Source organism: Nannospalax galili, unplaced genomic scaffold (genome assembly GCF_000622305.1).
Source record: "Nannospalax galili isolate Female #2095 unplaced genomic scaffold, S.galili_v1.0 scaffold749, whole genome shotgun sequence".
Classification (NCBI taxonomy): domain Eukaryota; kingdom Metazoa; phylum Chordata; class Mammalia; order Rodentia; family Spalacidae; genus Nannospalax; species Nannospalax galili.
Window position 1 is genome coordinate 600365 of NW_008359885.1, and position 20495 is coordinate 620859.

Sequence of the window (20495 nt, forward strand, 5' to 3'; positions counted from 1 at the left end):
GCATTTAATCCCAGCACTCAGGAGGCAGAGGCAGGTGGAGCTCTGAGTTCAAGGCCAGCCTCTTCTACATAGTTCCAGGACAGCTGGAGCTACAGGGAGACCCTGTCTCAAAAAGACAAAAAAAAAAAAAAAAAAAAAAAAAAAAAAAAAAAAAACCTGAACATTTATATTAGACCCAAATGATCTTTGAAACCTTGTAAATCACATCAAAAGAATTGTATAATCACATTTATAAGCTTATTATTTTCTTTCTTTTTTGTGATATTTTTGAGGCAGGATCTCTCTGTAGCCCCAGCTGGCCTAGAACATGCTTTGTTGACCAGGCGACTCACAGAGATCTGCCTGCCTCTGCCTCCCTGGAGTGCTGGAATTCAAGGTGTATGCTGTCATACCTGGCTAAATTATTTTCTTATTTCACTAAAAAAAGACACCTAAATGTTAATTTCACTATTTTAGGAGTGAACTACAATTAATCATAAGCTGTTACATTTTGCTGATTTTGAAAATTCATGTAAATGATAGATATTTTTGACAGTTTAAAATTTTTCATTTGATATTATTGGTAGTTGAATCCAAACCATATGGGAACACCAAAAAACTTGTATTACTTTCCTTTTATCACTTCACAGAAAATACAAATTAAACTTATTTTCTGTCCTTGAAAGTGTTTGGACCAAATTGCTAACATTTAGCTGCGTCTGTCAGAGGACTTACTGTGTGTGACCAGGTTGGTTTCCTTTCAAGATTGATGTACTTCAAGCCGAAGTGGCCGCACTGAAGACACTTGTATTGTCCAGTTCTCCAACATCACCTACGCAAGAGCCTCTGCCGGGTGGCAAGACACCTTTTAAAAAGGGGCACACAAGAAATAAGAGTACAAGCAGTGCTATGGGCAGCAGTCATCAGGACCTCAGTGTGATACAGCCCATTGTAAAAGACTGCAAAGAGGTAACTCGCCAAGGACTGTCCCCTCTGACTCTTGATACGTGTTAGTTTTCATCACTGAGGTGTCAGTTGTGACTTTTTTTTTGCCAGCAAAATTTTAGTACAAAATATACAATATTAAGATGGGGGAGGCTTTCTCTAGAGCTGGCTGCTTTCAGGGATTCTTCACCCCCATTCTCTACTGGCTGGCTGTGGAGGACCTGCTAGAGACCTGGTAAGTTTCTTCATCAAAATTTTTCATTTAGGGAACAAACTAGCATGTGTTGTATAAGAGAAAATGGGTGACCTTAATGTCATAGGCAAGAGTGTATTGAAAGTGTGCAGTACTAAATAGGAATATAGGAAATGTGAAAATCAGTTTTTTAAGGATTACTGTTACCTCTTATTTTAATTCTGGGAGAAGCAGAATTTATATTTATAAGGACTGCCTGGAATTAATTCAGATAATTAAACAAGAAGAAACAGAAATAATGATAGCCTTATCCTTTAGAAAACGTTATAAAGAGAACTGAGATAACATTAAATATTTTGAATGCTTAGAGTAAAAATTGTATAATCACAAAACACTTAATTTTATGTGTATGATGAAAACCATTTTCAAGGGAATCGATCAAGAATTTGAGGAGCATCATTATTGTTTTTTCTTAAAAGCTGCATTTTACATTGTTGAGTTTAATCCTTAATGTTGAAGAAGCTATTTGTATTTATTCAGTTAAATTTTTGTGTGAAAGCCTGGAGTTAGTTTATTTGAATAACCAGTGTTGTTATCTGTTTTAATTGAATTACATTTGTGCAGCTATTAATAAAAATATGCTAATTAAAAAAATTTAGTGCTCGGTCAAATATGAAGGTAACAAAATCTGAAATTCATATTGGCTTCTGTTAAATATTAAACTGTTATAATTTTAATTCTGACTTGAAGATTGTTACAATTTTTGGTTTTTACTACTGTTTCTCACTCCATAAAGATAATTTTTTTGTACTTTCCATCATTGTTTATACTAAAAAAAAATTAATGATTTCTCACCAAGCATTTTAAAAGCTCTTTTAGTTTTTGAAATGCATAAAAATAAGAATAGACAACATATACCTACTTTTTTGCTTTCTGGTTACATCTTATATTCTGGTGTTTGTGAAAACATCAAAGAGTTTTATTAGACAAAGAAATCAAGAAAGTGACTTAATATAAGTCTTAGGACAATTTATAACAATCTGAAAGTGAAATATCTGTGTGTTTCTAAAGAAAATGTGATGGGACATAGTCATATCATCAGTGTATAAGCATTTAAAAACACATGTGTGTATTTGTATGTAGACATGTGCACAGTGCTTTGGGACCTCAACACTTAGATCTGAATTTGGGTCTTACACTTTCTTCCTATGTAAATTTGGGCAAGTTATTTTCTCTCTTTAAGTCCTAGTGTCTATCTATAGAGTGGGGATCATCATGTCTTGTTTTGCACAATTCAGAGGAATAAATGTTTATAAAGTATTCACCATGGCTCTCATAAGACTCAGCTTTTAAGAAATGACTTAAGGGTCTGGAAAGATGACTCAGCAGTTAAGAGCACTGGCTCTTCTTCCCTAGGACCCAGGTTCATTTTCCAGCACCCACATGACTGCTAACAATTGTCTGTGACTCCAGTTCCAGGGGATCTGACGCCCTCTTCTGACCTCCGTGGGCATTGCATGACATGGGTACACTTGCATATATGCAGGCATTACACTTACAGTATAAAAATAAGTAAATTAAAGATTTTTCAAAGAAATGGTTTAAATTACTGCCTTTAACCTAGAGTCTTTCCTTGAAATATTACTCATTTCCCTGCTTTGGGGCTCATTTCTGCTTTCTCAGTTATCCTTACAAATGAATTTGAAGATCTTATCTATCTGCTAATACACTTAATCCTTTTACTTTTAGCCTTGACTCAAATTTATGAATTGGAATTTTAAAAAACCCTACATATTGAGATTGTCACTATACAACTTTTAAAAAGTCTGTAGGATAGCGTGGGTGCACTTAGCCTTTTGTTTCTTTGATGTGTGTGGGCTGGCTGCACCTCTGATAGGGTGTCCTGGGCCAGCCACAGCTTAGTCAGTGCATCATTCATAGATTATTGAGTGCATCTGGACAAGTGTGGCTTAAAGCTCTGTAAGGGCAAACAGGCAGCTCCATGTTTGGGGGGCCGATCTAGGTTCTGCTTTCTCTTCACTGTTATTGAGCTAGCTAGGTAGGCCAAGGGGATCGGAGCATCTGAGAGGAGGAGGCTTAGGCAACACTCCTTATAAACAGAGGAAAGAGGAGACACCAAGGGAGGAGTGATTAGGAAGGTGAGTCCATTGGCGGATTATTGCTAATTCAGATGGCAGTTAAGATATTCAATGTAGTAAGCTATATACAAGCTCCTTTTTTTACTTTACTTTTTTTTTTTTTAACCTTATTAACCTTTTAACCTTTTAACCTTATTAACCTATACAGTGGATATTTTAGCCATTCTTTTGGGAATGTCCTCAGTGAAAAACAGTCACTATCATTTTCCTTTTAGGCCAAACTAGATTTTACAATTTAGACTTGGCTTTTTCACTTTACTTAATTACCTTGGCTCCAAATGGATGATTTTTAGGAAAGACTTGTCACCGTCATTTTTTATATTCAGGACAGTGTGCACCTGTGTCTTAAGAATAACTTCAATAGTGCCGGTCATGGAGACACAGGCATATAATGCCATCATTTGGGAAGTAGAGGCAGGAGGATCTGCAAGTTTAAGACCAACCTGGACTAATAGCAAATTCTGGGCTATTCTGTCTCAGAAGAGATGAGAAGAGTAGCTCCAGTATTTGGAGGCGCTGGGTGAAGATGGTGTCAGCATCATCAACACACGGGAGCACATAACAAAGGGCCAGTTCCATATATTATGGAACAGCTGAATTCATTATTTTAAATAAAGAGCATTTCCTTTTTAGTAATGTTTAAATTAGGCTTTATTAGTAGTCATTGACTCCTGTTAGGGTTATTATGATGCTAGAGGAGAAAAGACTGGTCAGTTAATAAGTCTGTTGTGGAAGCTGTAAAATTCTTGTTTCTCTTGATGTACATATGTTCTCAGGGTGATTTCAGAGTGTTGGTACTCCAGTGAACGCTTGTCATGTGTTTGTTTTCTGAGCCATACATATACCCAGAGTTATATCCTGGGTTACACTCCCCCTGTGACACACCTATAACACAATGGCCTTTTGAATTTTAGGGAAAGGAATTACATTCTTAATTTTTTTTTTAATCTTTTTCAAGTGGTTTTATATTTGCCCTTTAAAAATGTTGTTTGTGTTTTCTTTTGGTAGGCTGATTTATCTCTGTATAATGAATTCAGATCTTGGAAGGATGAGCCCACAATGGACAGATCATGTCCTTTCTTAGACAAAATCTATCAGGAAGATATCTTTCCATGTTTAACATTCTCAAAAAGTGAGGTAATTTTTTTTTTCATTTTATTATGAATGCATTAGAATCTTCTCTGTACTTTTCTGTTTCCATTTGCATATTTTAATATCTCATGCAAATAAGTTATTATGAAATACCATCTTTTACGATTTTCTCCATTCTACATTACTGCATTCAGTCACTGAGCAGGTCCTTTCTTGAACAGAGGATTCGTCACACTGAAATGTGTGTTGCATTAGTGTGACGTGTAAATCTGATGGGAGCAGGGCTTGCTGCTTGGTTTTCAGATCCAGGTCCAGTTTAGGTCAAGTTCTCTAAGATTTTGTTGGGTTCATCATTTAAGGACTGTCTGGGGGCTGGGGGTGTACCTCAGTGGTGGAGCTCTTGCCAAATTTATGCAAGGCCCTGCATTTGATCTCCACCACTACAAAATATAGAACCCAAACCAGAATGCCAAGTGTTTCCTAACTAAAACAGGAAAAATAACAGTAACCTGGCCTTTGTCACAGAGTTGTTAAGAGGGAAAATGAAGTAGGTAGATTAAAAATCTTTAAAGATAATCAGATATTATATAACATATGCAGGCACAAAGTCATAATTTCAGTTTGAGCTTATATGTGAAAGTTTATCTCCAAATGTCCTGTCAACTAATGTTTAAGAAATTCAATCCTAAGAGTCTGTGGAAGCCTTTGGAGGATGGAGTTGTAGCATTCTTTGTGAGGAGAGCTGAAGACGAGCAGTATAACAGTGGTTTGAGTGTGGGCTGTGCCTTGTGCTCTGCCTGGTTTCACGTAGGCCATTGCGCATTAATGACCTCTCCAGGCTGACGTTTGTGACCTGCTGTTGATCAGTTTTGACTACTTTGTCTGGAGATTTTACTATTTTATTTTTAAAAATTTAGTTAACTTTTTGTAGATTTTTGTGTATATAAATAGAAATTGAGAAAGTAAGTAGCTAAAACTAGTACACATTGCTATTATTAATGACCAGTATTTACTGCATAGATTTAGCAGGAATAAGCATTAGTATATTAGCTTTGAGGTGGCTTTTATGGTAGATGTATAATTGTGGGTAAGGAATGGACAGAGACTGACATTAGTGCCTTCCATCTTTTTTTAGGTGGCCCAAAAATTATTTCATTGTAACTAAGTTGCCTTTCAAACTGCTTGAGTTATAATATAAGACATTTAATAAAGATTATGAAGGCCAAGTTAGTGAAATCGAAGGAAGACTAATTTGTAAAATTTATTATTTGATATTGGTATTTCTCTGCCAGCATAGCATCTAATTCTTTTTTCTTTTCTAAGCTGGCTTCAGCTGTTCTGGAGGCTGTGGAGAACAACACTTTGAGCATCGAACCTGTGGGATTACAACCTATTCGATTTGTGAAAGCCTCAGCAGTCGAATGTGGAGGACCAAAGTAGGTTTTTACATCCATGACTTATGGGAGAGAGTGACTTTTGTGTGCATGTTGTGATTGTTTTATTCATTTATTGTTTCAAATGTGATTAAATTTCTTCTCAGTTTTTTTCTTAGAGTCTGTGTAGCCCACAGAGACAAACCTTTGAAGGAATATCTCTTTTTTTTTTGTTTCAAGCCAAGTTTATTAAGTAAAGAAAGGTGTAGATTTATTAAGAAAAACATAACATAGAACATATGCCTAGATATAGCTGTAGGTGTTGAGAGTGAGAGATATCTAAGGATAGGCGCACATCTAAGGCAAGAGGTGGGTGTGGGTGTTTCAGGGGAGTGTCAGGAACCCTGTAATTAAAGTACAAATATCTGATAGGGACCTAGGTAGACTCAAGAAGTAGAAACAATGTTTCTGTGTTTTCTTTTCTTGTAATCTCATATTTTGACCCATTAGTGGATTATGAAATCAGTCTAGTGGGTTGTAGGCAGCATTTGTGTGCATGTGCATGTGTGCGTGCATGAGAGAGAGAAAGACAGAGAGAGACAGAGAGAGACAGAGAGAGAGAATATGATCAGGAGTGAGTTTTCTGAGTGTACTGGATAATATCTGTGTAAAATTTCTTTATGAGGGTTGCCATCAAACACTAGTTTGGGAAGGTACTGACTTTGACTTATCAAGTGTAAAATCAGGGCATTAAAAAGAATAATTAGTCCTTACCTTTCATGTTATTGCAAAAGATTCTGATATTAGTAAATAATTGTGTCTTTCACATGTGATAAGTATTTGGAAATTACACCTTCTCAGAGGAAGGACTGCTATACTTCATAGCAGGGCTGGCTTTTCCTATGCAGTCCTATGAGGAAAAAGCCTAAAACCTCTGATAATAGTAAAGGTTTTTCCCCAAACCACTGTTTAATTGTGCTTTAGCTTCTGTTTAAAAAAATGGCTGGGGTTGGGGGTGGGGGGCAGTTGGAGAGATGGCTTAGTGGTTAAGAGCACTGACTGACCCTGACCCAGATTTGGTTCTCAGCACAATCTGTAACTCCAGTTCTAGGGGGGTCTGTGCCCTCTATGAGCACTGCAGGACACTGGTGCACATGCAGTCAAAACAGTCATACACATAATAAAATAAAATAAATAAATAAATAAAATAATAAAAAAATAAAAAAAATAAGACTTGGAAAGCTTTTGAGGAAGCTGCTTAATTAGTGGTCTGTTAGAGAAGCTGTAAAATTCTTGTTTCGCTTGATGCACATATATTCTCAGGATGATTTCAGAATGTTGGTACTTCTGTAAATACTTGTTGATTGTTACTAGCCATGTATTTGATTTGTGAGCCATACATCTACCCAGAGTTTTCTCCTCTGTTACTTCCCCCTGTGACAGACGCACCTATTGCACAGTGGCCTCTTGAGTTTTAGGGAAACATTTTTATACCCTTGAATTCTACAAACACTAAAGTAGTTTTATCTTGGACCATCAGTGCTACCCCCCACGCCCCTAAATGGAAAGTCAAATGTAACGATAGCAATGTCTATACTTTGAAGGTCTGTATCATACCTTATTTTAATATTTTTTTATTATTGTTTTAATGTGTAGTATGTATGTGAGTGCACCATGTCATACAGTACCCATAGAGGGTAGAAGAAGGCGTTCGGTCCTCTGGAACTGGAGTTATAGATGGTTGTTACCTGCCATGTGAGTGCGGGAACCAAACCTGAGCCCTCTGTGGGAGCAGCCAGTGCTCTGAATTGCTGAGCCATCTCTCCAGCCCCTCATAACTTATTTTAACTATGGCCTGTAACAGCTTCTATTATAGAATTTGAATCTTATGTTTGTATTATATGTCACATATACTATACATATACAAATATTCTCAAATGATGACAAATAAGGACATTAGTGAAAATGAACTAAACAGTTTTAGTAAAAGAATTATGTAGAGCTGGACAAGTTGGCACATGCCTTTAATCCCAGCACTTGGGAGGCAGAGGCAGACAGATCTTTGAGTTCAAGGCCAGCCTGGTCTACATAGTGAGTTCCAGGTCAGTTGGGGCTACAGGGAGACCCTGTCTCAAAAAAGACCCCCCCCAAAAAAAAGAGAATTATGTAGGTTAGGTTTTAGAGATTAATTTACATAGTTTAAGGATATTGTGCTTGTAAGATCAAGAGCCAAGGTGTTCTGTGGAAAACTGAAGGAAGATTTTGTCTTTTTACTATTATTATTACATTATTTATCTTTTAGGGGGAGGGGCATGCCATGGCACACATGGAAAAGGTCAGCTTTTGGAAATCAGTTTCCTTCTAACATGTGGGTTCCAGGGATTGAACTCAAGTTGTCAGACTTGGCAACAGATACCTTTACCCACTGAGCCATCTTACTGGCCCAGATTTTCTCTTTTTTAAAAAATGAACTGTAATGTATGGTCCTGGCCAAGTCTCTTGTGGACTAGGCTGCAAAGACTAAATGAGCAACACAGTGCTGTCGGAATGTGAAGACAAGACCATTCCAGTTGTGATTAGGGACTCTTCCTGGAGGTAGAGAGATTTTTGGAGTATGAGTGAGTTTGGGTAAAGAACTTTTGATGTGACTGGAAGCCTAGGAGCAAGAAAGTAGCACATGAGCAGATAACGAGAAGGGGAGGTGACAACAGAACTAGACTGGGAGGGAGGCTGGGAGACGATGGAAGTTAAAGATGCCTGACTCGAAGATTGATTGGAATTAATCTTGACAATTGGTAGAAAAAGACCTGGCTTGTGATTTAGACATGCTGACATCTGCTTGTGAAAATGGGAAGCAAGCACTTGAAATCGCAGGACTAGAATTGTGGAGAGCTGCTTTGGCCTTTTGTTTGTCTCCAACAGCATCGAAGGGAAGTCGGAGGACCTTTATAGCATTGGATCTTGAACCAGACAAAAATACATTGATTGTGACTATGTTAGGATTTAGAAATGAGACCATTTAAGAAATACCTTTATATTACTTTAAAAATTAATACTTAGAAGCACTTTAGCAGGACCCTATCAAAATTAGGATGGTAAAAGAAAAATTACATTTTCTAGAAGAATCAGTTTAAGGGTCCTTTTTCCATTTGAGTGAATTCTACTTGTGAAAGTTACAAGAACTTCCAACAATTGAATCTTAGATTTACTGACCTTTAATCCTCCCCTAGCTAGTAGGTTTGTTTCTTTTATTTATTCTTGTATTTTGTTTGTCCATTGACTGATTAATTGATTGATGGATGGATGGATGGATGGATGGATGGATGGATGGATGGATGGATGGATGGATTGAGATGGGCTCTTGTAGCCCCAGCTGGCCTGGAACTTGCTATATAGACCAGGCCTGCCTCTGCCTCTGTGCTGATATTAAAGACACGCACCACCTCGCCTGGCTGTGGTTAGTGTTCTTTTTTAAAAAAAATACTTTATTTGTTGCTTTTATTTTCTGTGTGTGAGTATATTGCTTGCATGTGTGTAAGTGCATTCAGGTTGTGCAGTGCCTGCAGAGGTCAGAAGAGGGTGTTGAATCCCCTGGAACTGGAGTTATGGATGGTTGTTAGCTGCCATGTGGGTGCTGGGAACTGACCTTGGTCCTCTGCAAGAGCAGCCAGTGCTCTTAACTGCTGAGCCATCTCTCTAGCCTCTGTTATTAGTGTTCTTAAATATTGCCACAAGCCATTAGTTTGCACATACACACACACACATGAAACATTGAAGCAAATTATCTTTAAGTTTTGGAGAAATAAAAGATAATTTTTTTTTTTCAGCAAGCTCTACAGAGTCACCTCTAGAATTGCTCCATCCCAAATAACACATTCTCTATGTACTTTCTTATTATGGAGCACACTTGTATTCTATTTCATGCAGGTATAAATGAAATTTAATTTAGTTCATATAAGTTATTCTGTTACATAATTTATAATGTCACGTGAAATGTTATTGGCCACTTAACTTTGTTTTGCTTAGAACTGTGCTAGTTTTGCATTGACAGAGAGTGTTAGCTGTATTCATCCAAGTTCCCAGCTGACTAGGGTGACAGCTGGGCTGCTGCAAGTCCAGCCTGAAAGAGAAACCAGCTTCATCTGATGGAGCAGCGTGGTGACAGATGGCTCATCACTTATTCACCAGTCACTGAATGGCTACTTGGTGCCAGACTTTACAGATGATCAAGACCTGGGGCTGGAGAGCTGGCTAGTGGTTAAGGTGGCTGAATGCTCTTCCAGAGGACCAGAGTTTGGTTCCCATCACCCACGTTTGGTGGCCCACAGCTACTTGTAACTGTAGCCCCAGGAGATCCGACACCTCCTTTTGGCTTCCTCAGGCACCTCTCACACCTCCCCTCCAGTACACATAAATAAAAATAAAATTTGTAAGAAGGAAAAAGAAGATGGATAAGACACAGTCTCTACCCTCAAGAAATTTGTAGCCTAATCCTAGCCAGAACAGTGATACCAAATTTTAGAATTTGTACTGTACAAAAAGAGATGATGGTATGGCGGCTGGCATATGGACCCAGCCTGGTCTACATAGTGAGTTCCAGGCCAACTGGGGCTACAGGGTGACCCTGTCTCAAAAGACTTAAAAAAAAAAAAAAAAAAAAGGATGGTATGAAGTGTATTTTTCATATACATATTAAAGATTTCATGTTTAAAGGACAACTTATACTTTATATTTCTCCTTATAGCCGACACTAAATGCATCTAAACCAACCAGTCAAACATGTACCCTGTTAGAAGGTATTACCCTGCAAGCTATTAGCAACAGGCTTTAAGACTTGAATCTTTTTTTTATTTGTCTTTTTGAGTCACCTGCCTCTGCCTCCCAAGTGCTGGAGATAAAGGCCTGCGCCACCACACCCGGCAAGACTTGACTCTTGATTATACTCTTTTCTACTCAAAAACTGACTATAGTTGGAAAGCTGAGTGCTGTCCTGTGGCCTGTCACTCGTTTGTAAATTTGCTTTCAGAAAGGACATAGGTAGAAAATAGCCTCTATTTCTAGAACCATAGTACTAGGTACTAATACACAGTACTAGGCTTATACTGGAACGTAAGTTCCCAGGGCAGGAACTTGTGCTTTTCATTATGGTAGTCCAGTGTCCAGAACAGGATCTGGTATGTGGTAAGTTCTCAGATTTTTTTTTTTTTTTTTAAATAATGGACACCTTGTAAAGACAGTGGCAAATGTTTCTAATTTAAAACCTTGAAATTTGTTATTTTGCAGAAAATGTGCCCTCACTGGCCAGAGTAAGTCCTGTAAACACAGAATTAAGCTAGGGGACTCAAGCAACTATTATTATATATCTCCTTTTTGCAGATACAGGGTAAGTGACATAACCATGAATTTTACTAAGGTTTGCTTTGCTGTAAAACTTTGACTAGTTATATTTTTTCTTTTGGCCTAGATCACTTCTGTATGTAACTTTTTTACATACATTCGATATATTCAGCAGGGACTTGTGAAACAGCAGGATGGTGAGTGCTCTTAGTTCTGATAAATATTTACATTAAGGCTTAGTAAAATAAAGCAAGAGTATTATGCTGAAAATAAACTTGTTTTTACATTTGTATTGAATTCCTTTTATACTTCTAATAAAATATGTGGATAATCTAGAAATGAGTATCTCTTCCAAAATAATGTATTTAATCCTTTTATTTCCCTCTTGAATTTTGAGCATGACCAGTTTTAACTTACAAGAGAAATATGGTAAATCAAATTGTAAATTTGAGGAGAGCCCAACACTTGCTGCCTTTGCTCCTTAAAAGATGAAAATGAGTTGACCTAAGTGACACTCCAGGGCTGAATGATCACTCTTAACTGTGTAGAAAGTTCACCAGTATGTGTGGAGTTTGGACTGGGGGCAAGTGTTTGAGTGGCTTCCTGGAACCAGCTGTGTGATGTTTTTGTGAGTTAATTAGGCTAGGGTGGTTTTATTTAAAATGCTATATTTTAGAATTTTAAAAAAGAAAAACCAAATGACAGGTACTTGAGAGGCTGAGGCAGGAGGATCACAAATTCCAGGCCAGCCTGAGCCTCAGAGGTAGCTCAAGGCCAGCTTGAACAACTTGAATGAGATAAAAAGTTCTTAAAAGGGGCTGGGAATGGGTGTGGCTCAGTGGAAGAGCACTTGTTTGCATGTATGAAGCCCTAGGTTTAACTGGTGGTATTTGAAGGTATGATTAAAAATGAGCACTCTCCAGAAGTGGTTTGATTTATGTTAATTGATAAGGTGTTGAAAGGGCCTTGAAATGGCTCAGTGGGCTACTGTTGCAAGGGACTGGCATTCAGTTCATAGCACCTGAATCAGCCAGCTCACAACCACCTGCAACTCCAGTTCCACAGGATCCACATTCACACAGACATACATACACTTTAAAAAAAACAAACACCCAAAAACCTGTCAGGTGTACCTGGAATAAATGTAATGTGGACTGCTATATTTTAAAAAGAAAGTAAGTAAGTGTAAGGGACCAACCATAACTTTCTCCTGTATTTTCTGCTTTAATGTATGAATGAATAAGCTAGTGAGACCCTGTCTTAAAACAAAAAGCTAGACTGTTGGAAGCTTATTTTTCAGTCACGAACACTCTGAATCTCAGTGTTAGGGAAAAGTTAGGCTGACAAAAACTTAGCTTAATTCTCTTAAAGGATCCATATGTTGAAACAGCCATTTTTATTAGAATTGCATGTAATTGAATTTTACTGCCTTGAGGAAAGGAATGAAATTCATCTCTAGTGTTGAATGAATCTCAAAAGGTTATGTAACATGTAAGGCTATATGTGGTGACCCATGCCACCACTTAGGAGGCAGAGGCAGGATCTCTGAGTTCAAGGCCAGTCTGGTCTGCATAGAGAGTTCCAGGCCAGCCAGGGCTAAATAATGAGAAAACAAAACAACCAAAGAAACCAACTCCCCACCCTCAAGAAAAAAAAAAAAAAAAACAAAAAAAAAAAAAAAAAAAACCCATGTAACATAAAAATAGGCTTTCAGTTATATAATGGCTTTTAAAATTTTAATAAAAACAAATACTTTTGAATGCTTATAGGTGGATAATATATTTTAAACTGAAGAACAGATGGTTTAAATTAAATTGTCAAGCAAATTTTTCTCCTTGTCAGTAGAGATTTGTGGGGAAGTCTGCAAAGTGCTTCACTTCATGAACATAGGAAGAAAGTGCTGTGACTGTTTGTGATAAACGTGGTATCCCCTCTGGTCTCTGTCACTTCTGCGCTTCACGTGTGTCTAGTACACATATACTGTATGAGGCCCTTGTAAAAAAGATAATTTTAATTTTAAAAATTTATTATCTAAACCTTATGTTAAGAAAGGATTAAGGGTAGCTAAATCCAGGGCATCTTGACTTTTGTCCTACAAGTTGAGCACCTGTAGCCCCCAAACTTGAAATGCTTCCAGTTAAGAAATTTTTTTCAGCACTGACGTAATGCCATAGTAGAAAACACCACACCTGACCTCACAGTTAGAATTCAGGTACACAAAAAAATACTGTCTTCAGGTTGTGTGTATAAGGTTCATATGAAACATTTTTAACTTTGGGTTTAGAGTTGGGTTGTCTCCTGAAGGTTATCTCATTGTGTATATGTAAATATTTCAAAATTTAAAATATTGAAATCTGAACCATTTCTGGTCACAAGCATTTCAGATAAAGGATGGATGCTCAACTTGTATTGTCATTTTGAGTTTGGATAATACTTTGTTGGCGGTGACTGTTTGGTGCAGTATAGCATATTTTACAGCATCTCTGGCCTTTATTCATTAAATGCCAGTGCAACCCCAAGGTGTAATCATGAAAAATGTATCCAGATATTGCCAAATTTGCTTTGAGGGCCAGAAGTCCCCTAGTGAGAACTACTGATAAATGTTTTTTTGTTGTTGTTTCCCACAGGTGAACCTTAGCATTTATTTTTATTTCTTATTTGAGCCATACACAGAACTTTCCCCCATTACAAAGAACATTACTGAATTGTCTGTATTCTCTTGTTTTATTTTTTCTGGTTCACTGTCAGAGATAATGAAGAGTAAACAGTCAAAATAGAGTAGATGAGAGCAAGCAGATCCCTGAGTTGCAATAACCTTTGAATAATTGAACATTAATATATTCATGAAGGGAACAGAATTGGCATTTACTCAGAGCACTGAAATGTCTACTTTTATCAACAAATCATCATAACAAAGCTAGTGAGTTGTGTATTTGTTAATAAAGCCAGGATGCCCACAAGAATATGGAGAAGTCGAGTGTCTCAGCAGTGGGTACATCATTAGGACTTGTCTAGTTTTTCATTTCAGCTGATCTAAGATTTCAGTAAAACAACAGTAATTAAGATGATATGTTATGATTTGCATTTCTTTCTTTTGTTTGTGTAGTTGATCAGATGTTTTGGGAAGTTATGCAGTTGAGGAAAGAGATGTCACTGGCAAAGCTGGGATATTTCAAAGAAGAGCTCTGACGGTCTGCGTGGGACCGTGCATGACCTCCCGAACAACTGCAGAACGGCTGGATGTTTGTATGGTTACTCAATATTTATTTCCGAGAAGTGGGCCCAAGACTTCCCCCCTCTTTTGCAAATTACACTACGAAGTACTGTGATTTCTTTTAAACTGACTTAAGCTGTCTTTGCTTATTCCTTAATTGAACACACTATAAAGAATTACAGGTGTACTAGTGATTGTAATTTATAGTTGCAAAACAAAAACCCACTAAATAAATAAATACTAGATTAAATGTGTGGTTTTTTTTTTTTTTTTTTTTTTTTTTTATAGCTCTAACTTGGTATTTAGAGTCAGCAGAAGGCATTAAGTAGTAGTTTTCACATGGCACAATGGGAACAGCAAGGAAGGATTTGAGTGGACAGTGCTCTGTTTGTGTCTGTTATCTGTTGGCTTTCAAACAAAGGGTTTTATTTGGGGGAAAAAAAGGATTTTGGTATAAAGTTTGAAAGTGACCATTTTTATTCTGTTCTCTGTAACTTAGCCCCTTTATCATAGTGATCTGTTCAGCAGAGTCAATGGAGAGCAGCCATCACTCTTTGGCATTCTGACCTGTATTCATGTTTCAGCTCTCAGATGTTCTCTACTTAGATATGCACCATTCTAAATAAAAGTAGACTTCCTTGCAAATTACCTGATTTTCCCTGTCCATACATCTAAACTTTTTTTTTGAGATGGGGTCTCCATGTAGCCCCAGCTGGCTTAGACTAGGCTGGCCTCCATCTCATAGCGATCTGCCTGTCTCTGCCTCTGAGTGCTGGGACTAATGGCATGGACCACCATTCCCTGGAAAATCTATGTCTCTTTTTTAAAAGTTTAAAAAAAAAAAAAATTTACTCATTTATTGTGTGTGTGTGTGTGTGTGTTTTCTTACACTGGATGTGCACATACCACAGCATACACCTGTAGAAGTCAGTAGACAACTTTCAAGAATATGTTCTCAATGCCAGGCATGCTTGTGCACAATTTTAATTTCATCACTCAGGAGGCAGAGGCAGGTGGATCTCTGTGAGAAAGAGGCCAGCCTGGTCTACATAGTGAGTTCCAGGCTAGCTGGGGCTACAAGGAGACACTGTTTCAACAAAACGAAACAAAAGTATCTGTTCTCTCCTTCCACCATGTGGTTTTTGGGTATCAAACTCAGGTCATCAAGCTTCCTGCAAGCACCTTTACCTGCTGAGCCATCTCCTGGCTCAAATCTGTACACCTTCATCACTGTATGATGATTCTATAATTAAACATAATTCAGCTAATTGTTTTTGGAGAGGATGTTGTTTTCAGTTCTTTTCCTATCACAATGTTGTGATGAGTTTCCTTACGTATATGCTTTTGAATATAATTGGTTTTCATCCTTCATGTACATACCTAGTAGTATTTAAAAATGTTTGATCCACATGGCTAGAAATGACCCTGTAGAGGTCTGAACCAAGTTAGAGTTACAGCAGCAGTGTATGAGAAATGGTTTCCTGAAGATGTTTGCTTTTTGTTTTCATGCCATTCAGAGGCTGACTCAACCTTAGTTGTTGAAGACTCAGTCACCAGACCCACACACAAGGGACATTTGAGAGCAGAAACAGTCACTCATGCCTGCTCAAGGAATCAAATTGAATATGCTCATTCAAGGTTTCAGAAGATTTTCCACAAAAACCACTTTTTGGAGAAAATACTTAGATACAAAGAAAAGCAAATCTAGGAGATGTAAGACTTGGAAAAGGGGTCGGGGGTGGCTCTGGGTGTGTGGCTTACAGGGGAGCATTTGCCTAGCCTGTACAAAACCTCGGATTTGATCCCTACCACCAAAAATCAAAGAAATTCAAGCAAATCAGACATTGGGGAAAGTTTGTTGATAAAAGAGACGAAGTAAAAAGTAAGACTACGTAGAAAATAAAGAACAGCAAGTATATTCATGATCATCCAGAACTAGAATTCTTACAGCACCAGCACAGTGGGAGTGGTGTAGAACAGGAAGGTTTGTTAGACTTCTTGTTAGTGGCAACATAGTAATATTAACAACAATGCCAAATAATAAAAATGACCAAATATGACATGGAAGTACAGATAAGATGGTGTGAGGTGATAAGAGGCAGCAGTTCATCTTGTGAAGAGATTGAGTTCAAATGTATGACATTTATTCACAAAGAATAGCACTTGGAAAGGCAGAAAATAGAGAAAACTAGTGTGATTATACTAGCAGTAATTGAGAGAAAGAACTAACCCCTTGTAGCACCTGTTCCACCCAGCAGCCAGTGTTACCTCAGTCTTCACTGCAGCCCGCCTGTGGGGTGATCATGGGCAGCAGGCGGAGCCATGCTGATTACCAGAAGCAGCTCAGTGAGGCCTAAGTCCATCTGCCCTGACTCCTCCTGCACAGGCTGATTTATGTCAGCTACCCCTGTACAGCTCCAGACCTCTTCAGCCATACAGCTGTGCTGTGAGGATGCTGAGGAAATGAACAGATGGGCCTTTGAGAGTATCATTACCTGGTTGTTTTGTGTGTGTGTGTGTGTGTGTGTGTGTGTGTGTTTCGAGACAGGGTCGCACTGTGTAGCCTTGGTTGGCCTGGAACTCACTATGTAGTCCAGGCTAACCTGAACTCACTGAGGTCCAAGGTCCACCTGCTTCTTCAGAGAGCTGGGATTAAAGGTGTGCTCCACCATGCCCAGCTATTGTCTGGTTTAGATTTCACATTGATTCAGTCTTCCTAACTGCTAGTCTCCCAAAATTTAATTGGGTTCTCCTGATACCACATTTTTCTGTATGCTTCACTTGACAAGGTCCTGCCTGCTAAAGAGAATCTGCAGAGCTACTGTGACAGTGGCAGGTGCCAGTGCTTTCCAGGTAAGGAGTGAGGCATAGGCTTTTCTCACAGGCCTAGGAACCATCTCTGCAGCTGGAAGTTGCCTTGTTTACTCTTCCCATGTATTATTGGAAAATCCACCCAGGTTCATTATAACTGCTATCTGAGACTGGAGCAAAGATGAAACTGTTCAGAGTAAATTTCAAGTTCTGTACAGTTAAATACCCAGGTGTGAAACTCCCCTGTATAGAATATTCACCCAGGAAATCTAGAAGTACTCAGACAAAAATAATTTTAAAATTATTCATATTGGAGGCTGAGGAGAATCTTGGTGTGGTGGTGCTCTTTGGTGACAGCTGTGCAAGAAATAGGAAATAAAAGGAAGACAAAGGAGCAGCAAAGAAAGCCTATAGCTCTCCTGTTATAATTGAGACTTTGTAAGTTGGAGGGCCAAGTTTGATGCAGAACTCTTAGAAATTAAAAGCAAATGGATAAGAGAACAGGCATGAAAAAGTGGGAAACAGCTATTTGAAACATAATTTAAAAAATATATTTGAGAATGTCATATAATGTATTTGATTATATTCATCCTCCACTTCCAGATCCAACCCCAACCTCTCTACCCCTTCCTAACTTCATGTTTTCTGATTTAATAACCCATTGAGTCCAATTTGAACTCCCTGTATATTCCTGAGTATGGGGACATCCACTGTAGCGGGTCGACCTACCAGGGGCTGCACTCTTAAAACAATTGTCTTTCCTTCCTGAGAAGCCATCAGCTGTCAGTAGCTTCTCAGGGGGGGAGGCTCATGAACCCTTTCCCACTCTGTGCTAGAATGTTGACTGGCTTGATCTTCTACAGATCTTGTGCAGGCATCCACAACTTCTGTGAGTTCATGAGTGTGGTGATGCTGTCATGTCCGGAAGACACTGTTTTAACCCAGTCCTGGCTCTTAACAATCTTCCCAACTCCTTCCATTATGGTCCCCAAGCCTGTGGGTGTGCATATGTGTATGTCATTTGTAGCTGAGCAATCCACTGATACTCTGCACTTTGATCAGTTGTGAGTTTCTGTGTTAACCACATTCCCCTGAACAAAGAGACTTTCTTGGTGGCATCTGAAAGCTGCACTAATAGTAGAGATAGGAATTTAGAGGGTAATTTGATATTCTGTCCATTTAGAAGAATAATAGTAGGTTCATCCCTGGGGTCTGTGAATTCCCCAACCATGGGTTCCTGGCCAGATTTTATGATACCTGGCATGAGTTTCCTCCTATGGAGTGGGCATAAATCTTAGCAGAAAGAGATTGGTTTCCCCCATAACATTCATGCTACTGTTGCATTTATGGGTTATCTTGCCACAGTGGTTGTCATTAGGGTTCGCAGCCGGGTGAGGCTGTTAATGACATTTTTCTGCCAGCAGCCTGCATAGCACCTTCCAGTACCATGAAAGCTCGCCAACAGGGAGGAAGCTTTCTGGTCAGTGCTATCTTGATTTTTTCATGTGTGTGGTGTCTTCAGCAATAGTGTCTTACCATCAAGTTGTGGTGGTCAATCAAGAGCTATGGCAATAGTCTATTGTTTTGGAGGTGTCTGGGACATCCTTGACCAGCAACTTGAAGGAGCTATCCCACACCTGGCACTAGGCTTCTTGTTTGGCAACCTATGGCTTCTGGGAGGAGCATTACCCCTATCTAGAGTAATTTTAATTAAATTATAAGAATATATATTATATGAACATATAATACATTTAGGATGCCTATAGTAGCCTTTCATATGGCTTTTTCAAACACCCTTAATGTTAGTGATTCCTCCACTTGTCTTCTAACCCTCCCTCCCATCCCTCTTTTCACTTAAGCTTCCCTCTCCAGTCTTCCTTTTCCTTTCATATCACCTGTGTTCTGTATCCCCTATCCATTAATACTTTTCTTCACCCTCCCCGCTAGTGGTTCCTTTCTAGTTTCCTGGATTCCATAAGTATTCCAAATTAAACACATAACTCTAAAGATTCAGTGCCAGGATCCACATGTGAGTAAGAACAAGTGACACATTTCTGGGTCTGGGCTACATTACTCAGAATGATTATTTCCAGTTCCATCCATTTGCCTGCACATTTTATTTTTCTTTTTTAGCTAAATAAAATTCCATTTTATGTAGGTACCACATTTCCATTATCCATTCATCAGTTGGTGGACATCTCGGCTGTTCCATGTCTTAACTATTGTGAATAGAGCAACTGTGAATATGATCATATGTCTGTGTAGTTGGAAATAGAGTCCTTTGGGTAGATGAGTGGTGTAGTTGGGTTATATGTTAGATGTATTTCTAGTTTTGAGGAACTGCCACACTAATTTCCATAGTGACTGCACCAATTTGTATTCTTATCAACACTACACAAGGGTGCCTTGTTCCCAACGTCCTAATCCAGGATTTGTTTTTAGTTTTCTTGATTGTAGCCATTTGGAATGGGGGAAGATTAAATCTCAAAGTGGTTTTAATTAATAGTTTGTGATGGCTAAGGATGGTAAACACTTTAAAATATTCCTTGCTCTCTCCGACCAGCAGGCCTCTCTCTCCAGGGTAAGTGGATCGCACCCTTCGCGCCTTGACACCCCAGCCTCATTCACCCTCCCATCTCCCCTACCCATCTCTCCTCCTAGCCTGGATCCTGTCCCATTCCTTGTCTTAGTGCCCCAGACACCTGGGGAACCACCACTGCTTCCTGATCCTTTGCATCCAGACCACCTCAGTTCCTTCTCGGGTCCCCAGGAGCACTCTGGGCCTGACCCCGCCTTCACCTCCTTCTACTTACCTGGGCCTGGATGACCTGCCAGCCTCTTTACTGGATGCCGGGGCTGACCTTTCCTCTTCCTGATCCTTTCATCCAGACCAACCCAGCTCCTCAGTGCAGTCCCCAGGAGCCCTTGGGGCTGCTTCCTGCCCCGATCTGCCTTTGCATCTCTGGGTGGCATGGCTACAGCTGCCCTAGACCAGCATCTTTCCTGGGTCCAGCTCCCAGGCCAGTCCAAACCCCAAATTATTGAGGCCGAAATCGTTCCTGGAGGGATCCAGGCCTTAGAAAGAAGCCTGAGAGCATCTGATCCTCATCTGACTTGGGCCTCTGTGGGAACTTCTGAAGACAAAAGCAATCTGGCCACTCCAATATAAAACCAAAAGAGAGAACCGGAAGCTTAGAGGAACCAGCTTTTCATGCCCAAAAAGTGAACCACAAAGACACAGAAAGTTCACACACAAAAAAAGCAGACCTAATCTTAAAGGCCTGAGTCTCACACAAGAATCAGAAACTACAAAAGAAATTCACCTGTCAAAGTCACAGAGAAAAAATAGTAACATGAAATACCAAAATAATATATCCCCACCAAGTACCAAT

General features: G+C 39.0%; 1 protein-coding gene across 4 annotated transcripts in view; it reads left to right on the forward strand.

Moving 5' to 3' along the window:
* Nucleotides 1–14542, forward strand: part of Rab3ip (RAB3A interacting protein) — a 50544-nt gene extending 36002 nt beyond the window's left edge. For all 4 annotated transcript variants that reach the window (XM_008823705.2, XM_008823704.2, XM_029558990.1 and 1 more), the window contains 6 exons: nt 745–948; nt 4285–4413; nt 5692–5804; nt 11025–11124; nt 11206–11275; nt 14185–14542. In XM_008823705.2, the coding sequence (XP_008821927.1) occupies nt 745–948; nt 4285–4413; nt 5692–5804; nt 11025–11124; nt 11206–11275; nt 14185–14267 (699 nt within the window). In that variant the 3' untranslated portion in view covers nt 14268–14542. The remainder of the gene's footprint in view (nt 1–744; nt 949–4284; nt 4414–5691; nt 5805–11024; nt 11125–11205; nt 11276–14184) is intronic.
* Nucleotides 14543–20495: the final 5953 nt, after the last annotated feature.